Source organism: Neoarthrinium moseri (assembly GCF_022829205.1).
Source record: "Neoarthrinium moseri strain CBS 164.80 chromosome Unknown scaffold22_Wmoseri_CBS_16480, whole genome shotgun sequence".
In the NCBI taxonomy this organism is placed as follows: domain Eukaryota; kingdom Fungi; phylum Ascomycota; class Sordariomycetes; order Amphisphaeriales; family Apiosporaceae; genus Neoarthrinium; species Neoarthrinium moseri.
The window spans coordinates 261019-280201 of NW_026055136.1; the positions used below are offsets into that span (position 1 = coordinate 261019).

At 53.8% G+C, this 19183-nt stretch overlaps 6 protein-coding genes across 6 annotated transcripts; 1 reads left to right on the forward strand and 5 right to left on the reverse strand.

Annotated features, from left to right (window-relative positions):
• Nucleotides 1-4467: 4467 nt before the first annotated feature.
• JN550_006399 (uncharacterized protein) lies at nt 4468-5574 on the reverse strand (the record flags this gene model as incomplete). Its single annotated transcript, XM_049318134.1, has 1 exon — nt 4468-5574. The coding sequence occupies one exon, from the start codon at nt 5572-5574 to the stop codon at nt 4468-4470; it is 1107 nt and encodes a 368-aa protein (XP_049171618.1).
• An 882-nt stretch (nt 5575-6456) lies between these two features.
• On the reverse strand, nt 6457-9726 carry JN550_006400 (uncharacterized protein; the record flags this gene model as incomplete). The annotated part of the gene is made up of 1 exon (XM_049318135.1): nt 6457-9726. One exon carries the CDS (start codon nt 9724-9726, stop codon nt 6457-6459), a length of 3270 nt encoding a protein of 1089 aa, XP_049171619.1.
• Nucleotides 9727-13310: 3584 nt separating this feature from the next.
• On the reverse strand, nt 13311-14240 carry JN550_006401 (uncharacterized protein; the record flags this gene model as incomplete). Its single annotated transcript, XM_049318136.1, has 3 exons — nt 13311-13650; nt 13725-14048; nt 14218-14240. 3 exons carry the CDS (start codon nt 14238-14240, stop codon nt 13311-13313), a joined length of 687 nt encoding a protein of 228 aa, XP_049171620.1.
• A 372-nt stretch (nt 14241-14612) lies between these two features.
• JN550_006402 (uncharacterized protein) lies at nt 14613-14942 on the reverse strand (the record flags this gene model as incomplete). The annotated part of the gene is made up of 1 exon (XM_049318137.1): nt 14613-14942. One exon carries the CDS (start codon nt 14940-14942, stop codon nt 14613-14615), a length of 330 nt encoding a protein of 109 aa, XP_049171621.1.
• A 523-nt stretch (nt 14943-15465) lies between these two features.
• On the reverse strand, nt 15466-16736 carry JN550_006403 (uncharacterized protein; the record flags this gene model as incomplete). The annotated part of the gene is made up of 5 exons (XM_049318138.1): nt 15466-15814; nt 15869-16073; nt 16161-16329; nt 16392-16462; nt 16529-16736. The coding sequence occupies 5 exons, from the start codon at nt 16734-16736 to the stop codon at nt 15466-15468; spliced, it is 1002 nt and encodes a 333-aa protein (XP_049171622.1).
• Nucleotides 16737-17862: 1126 nt separating this feature from the next.
• Nucleotides 17863-19068, forward strand: JN550_006404 (uncharacterized protein; the record flags this gene model as incomplete). The annotated part of the gene is made up of 1 exon (XM_049318139.1): nt 17863-19068. One exon carries the CDS (start codon nt 17863-17865, stop codon nt 19066-19068), a length of 1206 nt encoding a protein of 401 aa, XP_049171623.1.
• Between the last annotated feature and the right edge of the window lie 115 nt (nt 19069-19183).

The following is a 19183-nucleotide window of genomic DNA, read 5'->3' on the forward strand; positions in this document are numbered from 1 at the left end:
CAGGCGCATACTAAGACAGCCTCCCTATCTTAGTGAGACTATTCCATGCGTCTCTAATGCCTATCAGTTCATGACAAACAAAAGGCTATTTATTAATCGAGTCAGGTAAGATTTGATGTATTTGGCTGATTATTGAGTCCCACTAATATGCTGGCTTCATTCTAGAGAGGCGCTGAGGACAAGCCCAGTCGTACAGTGTAGGCTTGGCCCTATGACTCTTCATTTGGTCTCTGGTGGCAGTACGGTGTCGGCCATATTCCGGTCATCATTCACTTCGGACCCTTGGGTCCTGCGAATACTTGAACACACGGCAGGATATGCAGCTACAGACCTAGCAAAGTTCTCCTCAGATACATCCGGTAGTGCTACGCTACCTAGAAAAGACAGCGCCGGGCCAGCCGGGCCAGAAAAGCGCATATGGCACGCGATGCACCGAATGCACGAAGAAGGTCTGGTCAACGCTCAGTCCGTTGCTGCTTTGTCAGCGTCTTTCCAGCAGCACTTTGATAACGAACTTTCTCAATTTCCTACCGGTAACTGGGTAGAGGTACGGATTTCTAATTTCCTCAGGACGCACATGTCAACCGCCGCCACACTTTCAGTATTAGGCTCGCGAGTGCTTGAAGTCAACCCGGATTTCATAGACGCCTTCTGGGAATATGAGCAATTTGGCGAGTCCCTGTCATTCGGGCTGCCAAGTTGGCTGAATAAACGGGCAATTTCTGCTAGAGAGCGATTTTGTTGCATGTGTCGTATGTGGTACGAAGTTGCGGACCAAGAGTTTGACTGGAATGCTGCAAATCTCCACCGAGTTCAAGATTGGGAGCCTACCTTCGGCTCGCGGATTTCGAGGGGTTTGGCTCAATGGACGAAACAGTTCAGCTTTTCGGCCGAGAGCGTAGGCGCCGCTTACGCCCTCTTACTCTTTGGGTAAGTGTAATCCTTTATATGTGCCACCAGGAGCTGGTAATAATAACCCCCGGTGCAGGCTCCACGCAAATACCATCCCGATCTGTACCTGGATGATGTTTGAAATTATCAAGGATCCTGTTTTATATTGTAAGATCAAGAAGGAGGTATCAGAGGCTACAATCGCCAATGACGGCGAATCAGCAAATTTCGATGCCCAGAAACTCGCTTCTATGCCTGTATTGCAATCAGTATATACCGAAACCCTCCGAATACACGTGAGCATCCTTGTTACGCGAACTTCCACCGAATCCGTGGTAATTGGTGGTTACAACATACCCAAGGGATCTATTCTCCAGGCGCCTACAGAGGTAGCTCATCTTGATGAAACTGTTTGTTAGTGTCTCTCACTGTCTCTTCTTATTTTTGATTTTGAGCGTTGAACATCCACTTCTATTAACAACGCACGAGTTGAGTAGAAATTGGGATTGCTTATACTCACCTAAATCCTACATGATTCTGGATGCATCTGATTTCTTTACATAGGGGGGACTCCAGACCACCCAGCCTCAGAATTCTGGCCATATCGGCACTTGAAGGAGATAGTGACGACAGACAATACGGGTTGTGTCACTAAAAAGACAGAGTTCTCCCTAGATTCTCGAAAGGGCTACTATTTTCCATTTGGTGAGTGATTTACAAATATTTTTCCTCGACAACATGAAATTATGCTTATATACTCCTTAAAACAGGGGGAGGGATTAGTATTTGTGCAGGACGTAATTTTGCAAAGCCTGAGGTCTTACTTGCAGTTGCGATGATCATGTCTCAGTTTGAAATCAAATTTGTTGAATGGCTTAAGTCAGATGGAAATCATTCTGATCGGCCTGCTCTGGATAACACAGGATATGCCAATGCGGTAGCAACTCCGCCTGATAGGGAAATGAAAGTCATGTGGAGAAGGGTGTGATTTTCTTTCCTTTAGCAATTCAGTCGCAACAGAGAATACGAAATCGCTCAGAAGTAAATGATTTTCATTCAACTGGCTCATCTCTAGCTCTTATTGTTCTGGATTGGCTGGTGTAAGTGGTTGCTGTGGTGGAGTACGAGACATGAGGGACGGTCCACCTACCCCACGTGTAAATGGCAAAGGCCACAGTTATGGAGGGAACTCTTCTTTCATTTCCTCTCCAACTTGAGAATTTCGCAGAATTACGGGATTTGTAGCAGAGGGTCAATTCCAATTCGCTTGTGGTGCTGTGGCACCCATTGTAATTAATCGCTCGCAAAAGGGTGGTACAATCCGTAATACATGCGCAAAAGAGGTGTGGCTATATTGTGGCTAAAGAAAGCCAGGATAAAGATGTGGGATTCCACGGGAAAGGCAAGTTCTAACCAAGAGAAAACAGGAGAAGAAATCGATACGGTTTGGTAGAGGGGTTATACACATAGATGTGTGCCATGGATGCTTACATTCCTCATCTTTGATACATCCTGCATCACACCCCATAAGGATCGCATCAAAACGGAAAATTAGAGAAGGATAAATGGATATTGAAGACAGAAACGCTACAATTACCTAAAAAATGTGATATGCCATAGTGTCTTCAGCCGTTCACCGGGCTAGAGATTCTACATATTCTTCTTCTTATCATCCAATACACTTACGTCGTATCAGGAGGATTGAGCCTCAAAAATAATGCAGTCGCGGAAAGACAGAGGTCTAATCCCGCGGTTACTTAAGCAATAAGTAAACTTGGTGCAGAATACAGGCCCTCTTGCTGGTTTAGGGGGATTTCTGCGGCCCTACCTTGAAGTAAACACAAGCTCTTCCCCAACATCAAGGATCCGTGGCATATAGTCACACATACCCGTGGCTTTCCTCATGGATTCGGTCAAGATGAAAACTGCCTTGATATTTCCCTCAAAGTCGGACGAGCAGGTCAGAACGACGAAGCTGGGGAGTGGTCGATGGTGAGGTTATTCTACCAATACTCAGTCCATAGGTTGCTTCCACGTAAGATATCGTCACAGGCAATGGTGGCAGCCTTGCACATTGGACGGGTTCCAGCGTCCAGACCGGACCACTCATGGTTGGTATGGATGGGCCATGATCTCTAGACGAGCTTGAAGGCGCAGAACCGCATCCAGCGCATTTAAGTCTTTGCGTCTAGCGCACTCGCGTTGATACCTCCGTGCAATATCTTGGAGCTCCTTATACGCAACACTGCTGAGCAGCCGGTGGTCAAGATCAAGTCAACGCTGAGCAAGGAACGGACGGCCGACGTTCTCAAGGGGTGGACCGCAATGACAACCAATGTGATCGCTCAGATCTTGTTTGGGAACTACTTTGATATAGTAGATCCAGGCCACAAGACCGACTGCATCAAGGTGTTGAAAAAGATCCTTATGGCTGCTGGCATGCGGGAGGAACTACCACAAGTATATAATAGCATGCGCTTGATACTGTCACGAAGCACGCAGCAGCTCTTCTGAGCAGAAGAGGTCCCATTTATATACAGAGCGAGAGCGTTGATCAATTGTTGCTGGGCTGATGACTCATTCAGTCAAGTGATCGCCGAGCCACAAGAAAATGAGGAACGATTGCTGACTAATCGGGACATCCGCATAGAAGCATCCAACCTGATTTCCACGGACTCCGATACCACATCAGTGGCGTTTACATACCTTGTATGAACCGTTTTGGAATTGCCATGTCTCAGAGGGCGACTGGAAGAGGAGGTGGCCTTTTGAGCCCCAGTTTCCGTGATCAGGACGTGGAGGATTTACTGCTGCTCAATTTTATCATAGCTGACTATTTGCGACTATACAGTGCAGCACGTGAAAGTCTACCCTGGAGTGTATACGAAGGCGAAGTTACCACTGGCGGTTTATCTTCTGCCCAGGAGACCGTGGTCATTCACACAGGCATTCACCATTCACAGCAACCGAGCTGTCTTCCTAGAGCCCTGAAGTAAGTTTTCCATTGGTCCTTGGATTGAAAGCTGATAGATATTCTATGTTTCACAAAATAAGGCTCATGGGGGCCGCAGAATCCAGCTCAGAAGCTTCCTTTTCGTCCATTTGGTGCTGGTTCAAGATAATGCAGCGGTATCCACCTTGCTATTGACCTGCCACTGTGTTCTTCAGAGAGTGCTGAGATGGGAGATCGGAAATACCATGGATGACAGTGTGATGGAAATGGGACTTCATCTTTATTGCTCCTCGATTGCCACTGATCGTGTCCTGAAACTGGTATATCGAAGATATGTCAAGGGAATTGGCTCTGGATTTTCTCAGATCTTCATGAATTGTCCCTAGAAGCATATACTGCGGAAGTCCTTTCGCAACTGCAACAAGAATCACTGGCTCAGAAAGAAAAAAAAGAAAATAAAAAAAGGTGTAAAAGAAGTTTTTGAATCGAACTAATTCATCAGAAGAGCGGAAGCCGACCTACCCTAGCAGCTGCAAATAGGGGTACCGGAGCATCAGAGCCAGGACCAGAAAGTTCCGACACAACCTCCAGTTGATCCCCGGCGTGCCCCTGCTTCCCAGCTCCTAGATTCCTCCAACTTGATCCTTGACTATTTCTCCACGTATAGCCGCGCTGGGGCGCTCTTCCAGCGTCGGCGTCGGCGCCCCGAAGAACAGCCCCCGCTGCAGCGTCCCGTCCCTGACAGCCCTGAAGGTCAAGTTCTCCTGCCGGTGCTGGATCCGGGCAGGCAGGCCGTCGAATTGCCACTCCTTATCCTCCGCCTTGGACAGCCAAGCCGGATTGACGCCAACGTCGAGCCCTTGCGCTTCGTCCCCATGCGAGGAATCGGACTCTCGCAGGCCGATATTTCCCAGGTAGTCTGCCCAGCGGACACCCCGCCGCTTCTTGCCCGCATTGCGGTATCGTGCTGTCGTCCCCTTCGCCACGCCTCCTCTACTACGTGTCGCTCTCCTGTGCCGCTTCATCTCCCTCGGGTGCCGGAAGCCGTTGCTTGCGTACCATCTCTCGACCGGCAGCTCGTGGGCCCACGCGTTCCCGGGGAGAACGTGCCAGGCATGGTACCAGATGCCCCTGTGCTCCCACTGGCGCCTCACCTTCCAGTACGCCCACGACCCCACGTCCGAAACCCCACCAACCTGTGTCCTGATCCCACTGATCATACCGCCCTCTTCATGGCGTTCCTCCTCCGCTAATTTCGCCTCGAACGCCGCTTGCGCCGTCATCACCTCGGCCCGGAACATGGCGTCCGGCCTGCTCCTCGCCCTCCTGCACACCCGCTCCGCGGATTTCGGGAATGCGCCGGCCTGCAGGAGGCCCTCCTCGACGTCGCTCTGCTCGTGGTACCACCCGCCAACGTCCTTGGCCACGCCGCGCATGAGTGCCTCGAACGCGGGCCGCCAGATGCGCAGGTCCTCCCTCCAGCGGCGGCGCACGTTGGCGCGGGCCGCGACGACGAGCGGGTCGGTGGCGCCGCGGCCGTAGTACCTGCCCACGACGGCCGGGTCGAGGTCCGCCAGGCCCAGGTCCGGGGTGGCGCGCTCGAGGCGGCGGATCTCGGCCTGGACGTGGTCGAGGAGCTGCCATTCGGGCCGCGAGCGGTGGCGGGTGCGGAAGGCGCGCCACTTTGCCCAGTCGGCGGCCGTCAGGGGCTCGAGCCCGAACCTGGTCATGGTATATTATATAGGGTGTACGGGGATACGGGTTTCCGGGGGGATATCCAGCATTATTCAAGAATGTATCACGAGTTGGTGCTGATTGTCCCATCGGTCGTTGGTGTAGACAGTATTGACATACACATCTCCAGTGACACAACGGCCATGCCATTCCAGTATACAAAATTAGCAACACCTTCAAACGAAGTGGGCATGCGTAGCAGCAAGACAGCGCTCGATGGCTCTTTGTCTTATCCTCACAAAGCATGCCGAGACCTTGTCTAGCGATGGTACGGAGCAAACAATGGCCTGGATTTCGTATTTGTGCAATTCCATTTCGGCTGAGCTCTTTGTGTAGCATAGAGAAAACACTTCTGCAAGACGCAGAACTCCTAGGCTTGTAGGATTTGGGGTTCGTCGATGAGAAGGGCGCGGTTGAATGACGTTTGTCGTTTCTATGTCGCGAGTATCAGGTGGACAAGACAGTTGAAATACTGTCACTATGTATTGAGATGTCGGGTTTGAAGTTTGAAGTTTGAACGGCCGTACCAGGTCATTTCATCATTTAGATTCTCCTATGCACAGTAAATCCTGAACACCTGTCCAGTAATCTCAGATAAAAAAGCCAAAACCCCTGTAACATTTCTCTACACTCTAACGCCATGTGTACTCCTCAGTGATGAAACTTGTCCTCTAGAGTCGAGGGATCCAGATGTCAGCTCCGGTCAGATGCTTTGTCTGTAACAGATGGAGCGACGGGGGAGTATCCCCATAAGCGGAACGAGACGGGTCTATCGCGATGTCCGCATCCCCAGCTGTAGTGTTGTTGGCGCCGAGAGTTGCCTCCAATGGCATCTCCTCAAGCTCGTCAGCAAACTCCATAACATGCTCGTCGCCATCCTATGATCCAGCAGCAATGCCGAGGCCAACTCTCTGTCCGTAACGGTCACCCCTCGCTGACCCTTCATTCTCCCGGCTGCGATCTACGTTGGCGCGCATACGACGACCCTCCATAAGTCCGCGCAGTCCACGCTTCTGCAGGCCAATGACGCTGCTCAACTCACCACTCCAAACTTCTCTGGTAGTGCCACGCTCGCTGTCGCCGACTTCACTGCTCCATTCACTGCCGCTGACACTGGTGGTAGCGCTGAGCTCATCGCTGCCGGGGCGTGCGGCAGGAACTCCAGTGTTGATACGCAGTCCGCTCATTCCGGATACTGACTCGTCTGTGCTGGATTGCGATATCGACATGGACCGACCATTGGGCCCACCTCCAGCCAAGGAGTCTGCTTGGGTCAGGAAGTTCGGGTTCAGTGTACCGTCGATGCCCCGCCCACCGCCGGCGGCCATAGCTGTTGCGTTGAATACTGCAGCTGCATTCCTGGAGTCGAGCAAGGCATGCAACCGTTCCACCACAGCCTCCAGCAGACCATCCACCTTGTATGGACGGGCAATTTGTAGAAGCGAGCAGAGGATTTGCGGAGTGCAGAGTGGACTCTGGGGCGACGGCAACGACGATGTATACAGAAAATGCAGCAAAGCCTGCACGGTAAGATAGGTGTGGGGCAGATAGAGGCATCTCGGACGGATATTGGGAGGCAGGGATGCTGGCGTGGGGGCCGAGTTTATGGATGTAAAATCGGTGGGACCGCTGCTCGAGACAGATGTTGCCGCTGTGCTGGGAGGCTTCGCAGATCCAGCAGATGAGAATGAGTTCCCGACAGTAGAACCCATTGAGAAGCTGCTCTCGCCAGTGTTTCGATTATTCGACTGCCCCGGAGTGATCGTCATAACGGACATTCGAGTGCCAGCAGGTCCGGAGATGTTGGTCCTCAAAGTGGCCGAATCGCTCCCATCCTGCGTAGCTGCACCTTCCCGTAACAACTGTACAAAATAGGGTCCCCATCTTCGGCCAACGATCCGCGAGTTGATAGGGATACGTTCTCCTCCAATGCAGAGAATGTCCATATCAGATAATTCGCGCAGAACTAGAGCCTTCTCACCAAGTTCTTCCGCCGCGCGAGAATGGAATCTGCCGCCTCCAGTCCAGCCAGCCTTGCGCGCGATGCTGAGCCCGGGGATGTTGTATGGGCTGCTGGCTGATGCAAAGCCTGACAAGGGCGTAACCCGTCTCGGATTGTCGTAAAAGCCAAAAGCCTCCAGCTCGACCATGCAGACGTTGGAAAAGTTGATCCGTCGGTGGTTGTAGTCGTCAACCAGGCTGCGCTTGCGGTTACCCAGGATGACGAAGGTATTTCTTCGGTTCCACAGCACCCCACGGTTCCAGCTTCCTTGGCTGAATATGCTGCCACCCGCATCGATGCGCGCCCAAGTCAGGTTCTTCAAGTCCAGGGCCCAGAGCGCATACTCTTGCTTCGAGCTGGTCAAGTATGTGCCGCTTACAACGAAATACGTATCAATGACGCCTCCATTGGGGAAGCGCAGCCCGGGTGGTGAGTATGTGCCCGACATGGGCTTCTCGGCCAGGGATCCATCAGAACCACGGATTTGAAGCTCTAGCTTGACGTCTAAGAAGTTGTAGTTTGAGTAGATCAGCATTGACGATCCGGGGTCCCGAGCCTCCTGACTGAAACTGCTGTCCTGACGGGAAGCACCCGCGCCCGCCTTGCCGATCTTGGAGGTGACCGAGGGAGGAAGTGGTGCCACAACACTGCGATATGCACCACACGACTTCCCAAGTGACTGCGTTGAAGTCCATTTCAAGCTCCGCAAGTTGAACACGCTGATTTGTTCAATGTAATGGTTCGCACCGTCTTGGCCCCCGACTACAATCATCTCTGCACCTCCTGCTCCATCGATGTTGATGCCAATCCTCCCTTCGTTGGGATTCCCACTGGAAGGATTGTGCTGTAGGGCGGACAATGGCGCCTTATTTGATGAGAAAGTAGCTGAAGACGGAAGAATGCAAGCGCAGTGGGCATATCGTCCTTGAGGCGTGTCCTGGGTTGGGACGTAGGTCCACTTCTTCGAGGGGGCATCGTAGATGTAGATATCTGACATGACGGTGACTTCAGGCTGCTGGTCTGGGTTGGCCGGAGAGGACTGGCTCGGGCTAGGAGACATGCCTCCATAGCAGACCAATTTGGTGTCCCCCAGAGCGCACATGGAGTGGAAGTAGCGAGGCGGAGGTACATCTCCAGTCGTCTCCAATTTAGACCAATGCCGCCTTATGAGATCCAACTCATACAGGTCTGCCGTCAAGGGTGCTGGCCGGCTTCTGGAAAGTATCCGGCCGCCAAAGACGTAGAGCTTGTCTCCGAGGATAGTCGTAGTGGCTCCTACAAGGGGGTGGGGCTCCCTTCCGGTGGTTCGATGTACGTTACACATCAAGCCAGACAGGTGGGCAGAAGACGACGACGTCGAAGGAGTTCCCACAGGTTGACCTATGGCTGGGGTTCGGCCGGATGAGGAGGCCACGGGAGGGGATGGCCCAGCCGACATGGGCCCGTTACTCCGGGGCGTCAGGTTTTCCCTCTGTCCTTCTCCTCCATCCGGCCTCGCGCTAGCTATACTGCTCTGACTGCTGCTCATATCGAACCCTCCTGTGTACATTTGGCCAGACTGGTTACCGGGTACGGACGTGTTGGAATCCATAGTGCTTGTGCGGCTTTCCATATCTGCCTCGTACTCACTATCGACGATCGAGGCGAGACTCCCCTGCCTGGTATCTCTGCCAGAGATGGTAGGGGTGATGGGACTTAGAGAGGGAGGCGGCGGATGTGGCAGCGGCTTCTCGAGGCTGTTCTGCAAGCTCAGGTTCCGGGCATGCTTTGGTGCCGGGAAGTTCCTAAACGGAGGCGCTGATGTGGGGGTAGCGGACGGACTCTCAACCTGCTGTGCTGAAGGTGTCGAGCCTTGAGTCGCGAAGGCCTTTAGAGCCAGTCGTGAAGGAGCTCTGGGGAGCTTGAAGGATTCCTCTCGCGTGGGGATGGCCTTCTTGATGCCTCTATACACATCCGAGAGGATTTCGGACGTGGACTTTGGTGGAGGCGGGGCTCGGAGGGCCTCGTGGTACTCTCGCGGCTCGGCAGCCTCTCGAAGGGCGTTGTGGTAATCGTGGGAATCGCTATAGTCTTCGAAGTCGTAAGCTTCCGAATCGGACGACCATGAGCTGTCATCGTGACTCGAAGTCGCCCCGCGTCCCGCCATTTCGCCCAGCTCCACGCTTCTGCGACGCCTGGGTCACAGAGGGCTCTCAGGACGACGGTGACGACGATGACAACGACGACGAGGATGGTGAGAAAAGGGTGAAGCGTAAGGAGGAGGCCAACATCTGGGCAGGAAAAGGGCGACGGCGGAAGGGGCGGAAAGAAAGGGCTACAGAGTCGAAGAGACGCCTGTGGGTAGAGCAGCTGTTGTCACCTCCACCCCCAGTGCGACGGTACCCGCCAGGTAGGGGGTCTAAGTCGGTACTCGGGTATGGCAGGCGCCCGACGAAGTCTGATGTCGTATACACGGCCCCAAGGACGTGGCACAATCAGGTCGGGACAGTCTGAGGCTGGCGGGGGGGCACAGAGAGGATCTGGGAGGCTTACGGGGGAAGGGCACAATGGGTAAGGGGAGGCTCGCACAGGAGTGGAGGGGGGGGCCTGAAGGGGATCAAGGGGGGGGATGGACGACGACAGGTGACATCTTACCTCAACCCCAGGACGATGTTGCAATATTTAATTTCTGCAAAGGTGGAATGCCTCACCGGGGAATCCGCCGCGGTGCGGATCTCCCTCTCTTGGGTCGTGGAGAGAGCCTAGCTCAGTCGCAAAGGCTGACGGGCGACCAGGGCTCAGGCTCGCCGCTGGGAACTCGGGGCGGAGAGGAGCACCTGCGATCGCACAGACACACTCTCTGCTCGTAATGAGTGCCGCCAAGTGGACGACGAGGAGTGTGCGGAATGGGCGTTCAGCTGGGAGACGGGATGGGATAGGTCGGTCGCCTGGCCGTCTGGCAGTGGACGGAGGCTAAGAGGGGGAGAGCACGAGCAAAAGCGGAGTATACTGTCAGTCTCAAACGGCCGTGAAGTCTGCAAAGGGGCTGGCTCGATCGGCGCGGTGGGTATTGCAGCCTCGAGGTGCCCAGGTACGGTGCCGGTATGGGTACTGCGTAGGTATGTGCTGGGAAGAGCCCGTCCAGGGTTGAGGTTGTCGCCGGCGGTCGAGTGAGGTCGCTCGGTGGGGAAAGGAGATTCGAGAAGGAAATCTGAAGGGCGCGCGGGCCAGGGGAAGGAGATTGGGGGTGGGGACAGCCGCCGGGTCGCCCTTGGCACACACAGCCCGACGAGAGTTCGCGGAAGGGTCTGGCAATTGGATGGCAACCTCACCTTGACGCTTGGGGGTGTCTCTTGGGACGGGGGGCTGACTACTGTACACTTGGGGGCTCGGGCTGCACCGAAAGAAGGAAAAAGAGGCAAAGCGAGACAAGACAAGACGCACAAAACCAAGGTGCTGCAGATAGCTCGGGAAGGGGTGGAGGACCGGCACAGCAGCGGATTGCTCAATTGTCACTCGTGTGGTGGTAACCTAGCCTCGCTTGGTCCCCCAACCTGTCTCGGCCTGCTTCTCTGCAGTCAATCGGGCGGTTCGTCCTCTTCTCGCGTGCTGACTGGTTCGTGTGCCCCCTGGCCGCCCTGCGGGAGAGAGTCTGTGCCCTGGCCCTGCCCTCCCTGCCCTCCCTGCCCTGCGTTAATGACAATGGAAAGAGGAGACGAGACGGCGACGGAGACCTGGTGATTCATTCCCCTTGCCCCGTCGCCCACGTCGCAGAGTTGCAAATTCGAACTCGGAGCTGGATGACCCCATACACAGCCAGTAGAAAACACGACGAGTGCTTCCTTCTTTCAGCCCACAGGCCGACGGTCTTTAGTTAGTCAGTCAGTCGATCCCATGTCCATCGAACTGGCTTTTGTTTCACAAGCGACGTCCCACGAGATCGGATGCATGGCTGGCTGTCTGCCACTGGATAGCCCACGATGCCCCATTTAAAAGCCGTTGACAGGGGCCCCCCCTACTGTCCACGGTAGAGGCCCTGAGGCCCTGGAGGCCTAAAGGGGTGTGCCCCTGGGCCCTGGCGGCAGACCAGAAGGGAAATGGGGGGGGGGAGAAGGGCCCAGGGCCCAGGAACGCGGAGATTTCTCACCTGAACAAGCTTGGGGCGAGCTGGCATCCTTGAATCCTCGTGGCGGCTAGCCCGGCCGGAGCTTGAAACGGGAAGGATTCCTCGCCCATCTTCGCTTCCACCAGTTCGTTCCTGGATCTTCGTTTCGGCGCCGCGCCGCCAGTGGTGGCATGGGCAACTGGCAAGGGCAAATGGGTTGTTGGTCGCATCCTCAGAAATCCCATGATCAGAAATCGATAATCTGCCTCGGCAGCGCTGGAGCTCCATGGCAGGCCTGGCTATACGTGGGCTACGTTAGGGAAGTTGGCACGCCGTCGCAAAATACTATAGCCCAACGAGACCAGAGCCGCGCGCGCGGACCGAGTTGACGTCAGGGTTCGAGTGACAGGCTGCGCTAACGGATGGTAAAACAGCCCAGCTCTTAATGCATAAGCAGCACCTGAACGCACCAGCGCACGTGGTAGGTGTTCGTGGCGATTCTGTTGTTGGTTGGTCGGTTGGGTTGGTTGCTCCTGATCTACTGCTGCTGACTTACTACTCGCGTCCGAACAACTGCATGTCATTGCGTTTCATTGGTGGTAAAAACGATCCATGCAACGTTTGGTTCGGCAGAGCACTGTGACCCCAAGGTTGCGTTGCCGGGATCGTGCCGAAACGGTTTGTGACCTTCTTGACCTCGATCCATCCTGCCTGCCTGCATGGCACCATGTACAAACATGCGTTGTACATAGTGGAACATCTTACATGTGCCATGGGGCCAACAGCTTGATCCTTCGATGGAGCAGAGCAGCTTTCTTCGCATTCCGTTGTTTAGCCTATCTATAGTCCACCGTCCACCACAGTCGTTCTGTCTAATTATAGCTCCAAACCGAGGGGTCCATTTACACATCAGCGCAGCCAACGCACTATGTAGGCTGCTTCAGAACGTCAACTCAGCTGACCTATGGAGGAACGGTCAAGCTGTTCATGGCTTTGCTGCTATCGGGAACTATTTCCTGCCTGAAAATCTCCATTCACCAATACCAGCAGCCCCTGGTTGCATATTCATGTCTTGTACCATACGTTAGTACTCTGAGCTGAAAAGTTGGTGACAGGGGAATGCAAGCGAAGCCGTCGATCTACCTACGCTAGCTGGCATCAGCACTTGAGACTATCCCCGAGTGATTGGTTCCATCCATAGCTACCCGGGGATGAAGCCGCGGACCATTCCATGCCAGGGCGTGTGGTCGAAGTCCTTGTCACGGTAACTTGGCGTCCTGGCGAGTCCCGACAATTTTGCACGGTAGCGATGGCCGTGGGCCCGTGAGGCTCTTGAGTCGCAATGCCGAGGGACCCTATCCGTTTCAAGCAGACAGCAATGACCTAATCAGTTATGAGATGAAATATCGTATCGTCACTTTCACCCTTGGCAACCATCTTAAGCAGGAGTGGTGGTATCATTCATTCTTTTTATTCATTAGATACGGGCTGGCATATGGGTGTGGACCACGGCCAGGGGTAGATTCTTGTCTACCCATTTCAAAACCTGACTATCCAGGCCATCGCCGCCATTGCATGACAAACGCCGTTTTCGCATACCATCCTCTCTGACGTAGCCGTCGCACTCTGCGTCGCCCACGAGACGCTTATGCGACAGTAGCCTTCTCCTTGGGCAGAGGAGTGAATCGGAGGTAGGGCTTGACAATGCGGAAGTTGGGGAAGAGCTCCTTGGCCTGGTCGTTGTTGACCGAGGGGTGGACAATGACATCATCACCAGGGATCCAGTTGATGGGGGTGGTGATCTTGTGCTTGTCACCGGTCTGGAGCGAGTCGACAACACGGAGGACCTCAGCGGTGTTACGGCCGGTGGAGGCAGGGTAGGACAGGATGAGCCGGATGGTCTTCTTGGGGTCAATGATGAAGACGGAGCGGATGGTGAAAGCAATGCCCTTGGAGTCGACGTTGGTGGTGTCCTGGTAGTCAAGCCTGGGAAGCGCCACGCATTAGCACTCTGCCGGCCTCGCAGGATCCCACAGAGGTGGGGAAACGGATCGACTTACATGTCGTAGAGGTAGGCAACCTTGCGCTCCTTGTCGGCAATGATGGGGAAGGCAACCTTGGAGCCGGTGACCTCGTCAATGTCCTTGATCCATCCCTCGTGGCTGCCGAGGGTGTTGGCAGACAGGCCGATCAGCTTGACGCCACGCTTGGTGAACTCGGGCTCGAGCTTGGCAAAGGCGCCGAGCTCGGTGGTGCAGACGGGGGTGTAGTCCTCAGGGTGGGAGAACAGGACAACCCACTTGTCGCCAATGAACTCGTGGAAGTCAATGGGACCGGTGGTGGTGTCGGCCTTGAAGTTGGGGGCAACAGTGCCCAGGCGGAGACTAGAACGAAGAACATCATGTCAGCGCCATCGATCGACTCTGAGCTGGTATGTCCACCTCCAGCTTCCCCCGCTCCCCCCGCTCCCCCACGATCCATGATGCCTTGGGCGATCGTGGGGTGAGAACGGGAGAGAGGAGGCGGGAAGCGAGAGGATGAAGCGGCACTTACGGCGCAGGTCTCTGGTCAGCCATTGTGAAGGTGGGTGTATGTGTGTGTGTGTGGATGTGTGTTTGGTTTGGTTTCAGATCAACGAGACTGCCGGGATAGAGGCAGGGAGTGACAGAGGGCAAGATGGGTGCTTGCGGTATGTTCTGGGGTATCACAGCAAAAGAGATGAAGCAGAGGAATGAAGAGATGGAGGGGTCTCGCGCAGGTGATGGAGGGGCAGCTTGCCAAATAAATATTTTATGACCTCAGCTAAGCTACGTTCCCACAATGGCGCAATGCCCCCAAGATTGGATCATGGATCTATGGGCCTTGGGCCTCGAGGAGGGGAGAAAGATTTACCTCTGCTCCTGCACCTGTGCTCGTCTCCGAAGGGCCTCCGGTGGCCTGGCAGCGAGTCAAATATCGTCCTGGCTATCCCGGACGGGCTTGAGGCTGTCGCTCATGTCGCCATCCATCAGCAGCTCGCCGTCCGCGTCGACCAGAACTGCCCCGCGCATCCCCCGCACTAGCCGCATCCAGGCGGGAGGGGTGTATTGCGTGCTGCGCAGGCCCGTTGATTGGCCGCCAGCCAAGCCTCCCCCTAGCATTGCCATTCTAGCGGCGGCCTTGCGCCATCGCCAACCAACCCGCTTGTGTTCTCGAGAGCCGCCGAGCGTCCATGGTTGTGAACTGTCATCAGGGGTCTTGGGGTCTCGCGAGCATGATTGCTGAACCCTTGAGGCCATTCTGTCAGATTCGATCCACGGGCCGCCGGCCGAGCTCCACCTCGACCGTGTAGCCGGGCCCGATATCCTCATCATCTACCGACAGCCGGGCCAGCTGGAGGGCAATGACAAATCGTCCACCGGCGCTGCTGCCATGCTGGCCATGCTGTGTCACCCACCGCCCATTCAGGCACGCCACTGTACGCTGTGGGATGCAAGGCTGACGATGTGCCCAAGTATGGACTGCCATGATGCAAATCACATGACATGCCCCAAGTCACGCTGTCGGTCTTGTTGCATATGTGTTTCAAGCGGAGCGGAATGTTTCTACTTGGGCCGCAGAATGCCAACCCATCCTGGGAAAGACGTGATTCACTTTTTTCTCCCCTGTGTCTGCGTATCACACAGCACTGCGATGTAACAATAATCAGACATTCAAAGTAGAGCCTAAGCGAATGTATATATATCGACTGCTGAAGTGAACCCCTTCTAAAGACCTATTAATAGGACATTGCGCTTACACGCCTAGTTGCCCCTCTGATTATCAAATCATATTCCCTTCCCTCATTCTAGCACCGTTTGACTGCCTGCCCCCGATCGATCCAACGTCCAGCCTCATTTCGATGATTTCAAACTCGTGGGCTTCCTGGACCGAGTTTCGGAACAAGTACGCCTTTCCCTCATCGCCTCCCCACGAGTCACGCCGGTTGGCGTCCCTGCGCTTCTTGAGCGCTGTCCAGAGCGGCCGAATCATCGGTAGACTCGTGATTATGATGCCTAGGTTGCCCTCAAATATTGACACGAATATCACAGGTGGCATTGATCCCGTCCAGTCTGCCAACTCTTGGACGTGTGTGTAGTAGTAAAGACGCACAATCGATGCGACCGTCACCCTGTAGGATTAACTCAGGCTTAATGGTAGACATTTGGCACTGACAAATACTTACAAGATCCCAAGGAAGACTAGACCAAGAACTCCAATCTTCTCAGATAATTTGATTTTGAGGCCGAGGATCGTCGGGATGGGTATCAGCATGATTGCAATATCCGTACCGACGTTGATTGCTGCCAGCGCGATAACAATGATAGTCGAATTATTGCAGAAACCGGGTACGGATGGGTCCACCAGCACGGCAATTGGCTGACAAGATACTATTAGGACCGAGCATCAGCATTACCGTTCTCTAAACCAAGTCCGGGTACTAGTCCAGCAGTGTAGATGTGTAGATGAAGACTTACGCAGAGAAGTCAGTAAATGAGTGACGAACCAACTCACGACAAACCCGAGAGTTATATAAATTGTGAGTCGCGCCTTGGTTTCAGAAAACGCTCGTCGATAAAAGAAGAGCATGCTGCATTTTACAGCCGCAATGAGTGGTATGTAGCAAAGAGTGAATGCAGTATTAAGCTGTAGCAATCCCAACAGATTAGCGCCCGCACGGAATGGTTGATTGTGTGAGGATAGCATACAGGGAGGACGGTCCACAGGTTGTTTGGGTTATCGTATGTAGCTTTTCGGTATCCAAGGCCAACAGTCGCGACTGCAGAGAGATTGTTAGTCTAGTTTGGCGTGAAAATAGTATTAGGTGAGTACGGGATAATCTTACGAATCCCTTCAATCACCAAAAGGCCAATGCCTAATGGCAAGGCCACCAGGACGAAACCATCATCCCATCCTAGCCTCACGCCGGTCACCACGCGGGACACGATACGAGCCGCAACGAGGACGGTGGCTGTGAGTACTAAGATAGCATTGATAACGATGTGCACCTTCAGGTCAGTGGATATAGGATAATAAGTTGGACCCGGCTTCATTTTCTCTACCTATCGCAAGTGTGATAGAGAAAAGAGGTAAGGGTGAGGGAAGATCCTTTTCGAACACGAGAAGGCATGACCGCAATTATTATACATTCGCCACCGTCCAGGCTGCGACTGCGGCATCGTGTGCGGGTTTCGCACCACCCCATTGTTCATCGTGCTTCGGAGTGCGTGATATCCCTCGAAGGATCCTGCTTATGCTAATGCGCGCAGCACAAGACGTCTCGGCTCCTGGTGGTGGCAGAGCGCCAATCAGAACTCAAGCTTCTGTCGGTTGGAATCCTACGCCGATACGAGTAGTTTGATGTGACTCCTGATCCCCTCGCCCCCAAGCTGTGTCAGCCTGTGCAAATTGATGTCCTTGGCCCTTGCTTTGGGTCACATTCGGAATTCTCCTGGGCTGGAGTGTTGTTTGAAGCGTTTGAGTATCTAGAGGGAGTTGACCCCCCACACTGAAGGCTCGGTCACGAGACTGCTCCTATAGCTTATCCCCACTGGCAACACGGCAAGGCTATTCGCCGCGCCCAGTTTCATCTTTTCACCAGGTAAGATTTCTCAGTCGACACTCTTCTTATAAGCCACATTAGCGGAGACTCAAGCCTACGATTGTCATGCGGCCATGCAATTTCGCTTCCTCGGGCCGCTCCAGCCCTCTTCGACAACGCATTAAAACAAGGGAATACTCGTCGGCATCGTGAAGAGTCATGTGAGACATTTAAGACAGGCCAAAAAAAAAGCGAATTATTCAGAGAACGACAGGGGTTTGTAGTAGTCAGTGCCGTAAATATTAACCCGCCCTCAAACGTTATAGACACTGTTTCCTTTTCGAGGCTTACAGCCGATGTTCGCTTGTTAGCGATTCAACGCAAAGGCAAAAGGTGAAGCAAGAGTGGATTATGGACTCACTGCTTTTCGGCTAAGCGGGGTAGCGTCCATCGCCGGTGTGCATCACATCCGAAAGCCCCATAGAAATTGGGGACATATGTAACACCGGGATATTTTCAAACCCTCCGATTGTGCCGGGCATGTGCTCCTTTAACCCGAGAAAACACTTCCGTAAACTCTCAATCAGGGCAACCTCAATTTCAATACGATCTTGGTTCTTGATCGACATTTTTACGTCATGGCACCACCCTATAGAGCCGACCACATTGGGTCACTCCTACGACCTCAAGCACTCCTAGAGGCACGTTCTGGACTTTCCTCAGCGTCGCAAATTTACAACAAAGAAGTCCCTAATGGGGTAAAAGCAGCGGAAGCAAAGGCTGTCAAGGAAGTTGTCGAGCTGCAGAAGAGCAAGGGAGTCAGGCCCATCACCGACGGTGAATACACCCGTCACATCTATTACGGAGGGTTCTTCGAAAACCTATCAGGCTTTGAGATCAATCCCGAGCTCCCAATTCCAGATGCATTCCGTACCAACTTCCCTACAACCACCGGCCTGGCGAAGATGGGCGCCAAGACTAGAGCGGTTGTGAAATGCACTGGAAAGATTGAGTATCAAGAGTCTCCCTACCTCCCTGAATGGATTGCGCTGCGAGACACGTTGCCAAAGTCCCAGTGGGGAGAGGCAAAGCTAACTATGCCGACGCCGAACTACCAGCATATTCAGTTGAAGCCGGGGACAGCTTTCACAGCCGGCTCTGGCTACAAGTCCGACGAGGAGTATTTTAGTGATCTCGCCAAGTGCTACGCAGCCGAGTTGCAGACGCTTTACGATGCGGGCCTGCGTAATCTTCAAATTGATGATCCTCATCTTACCTACTTCTGCTCATCCCAGTTCCTCGATGGATGTAAGACGGACGGCACGGATACTGACGAGCTGTTGGATCTGTACATTCGCACACACAACCAGCTTCTAGCTAAGAAGCCTGCTGATCTCCATGTCGGCGTCCATCTTTGTCGTGGGAACATGGCCGGTTCTACCAACTGGGTGTCCGGCTCGTATGAAAATATAGCAGATAAGCTCTTCAATCAGACTGCCTACCAAACATACTACTTGGAGTTCGACGACTCGGAGCGCGATGGCGGATTCGAACCCCTCCGTTTCCTACCCAAGGGCAAAAACGTTGTCTTAGGTCTGGTGTCAACCAAGAAAGCAGAACTTGAAGACCGCAACACTATTAAAGCCAGTATCACCAAGGCTGCAAAGATCATTGCCGAAGCGCAAGGTGTCACTGTGGAAGAAGCGTTGGGTTCTCTTGCGTTAAGCCCACAATGCGGGTTTAGTAGCAGTAGCTTGGCTGGTGGCAAAGGAATGACTATGGACAAGATGTGGGAGAAGCTTCAACTTGTTAAGGAAGTGGCGCAAGAAGTGTGGGCGGAATAACTATGCAATCTTATTGTCTTTTGATAAAAGCCCGAGTGCGCATAGGTTGATCTACGCAGCTTTGATTCCTATAGGCTTGAATTGAGAGAGTCATGGCTTCCCTCCTTTAAATTTC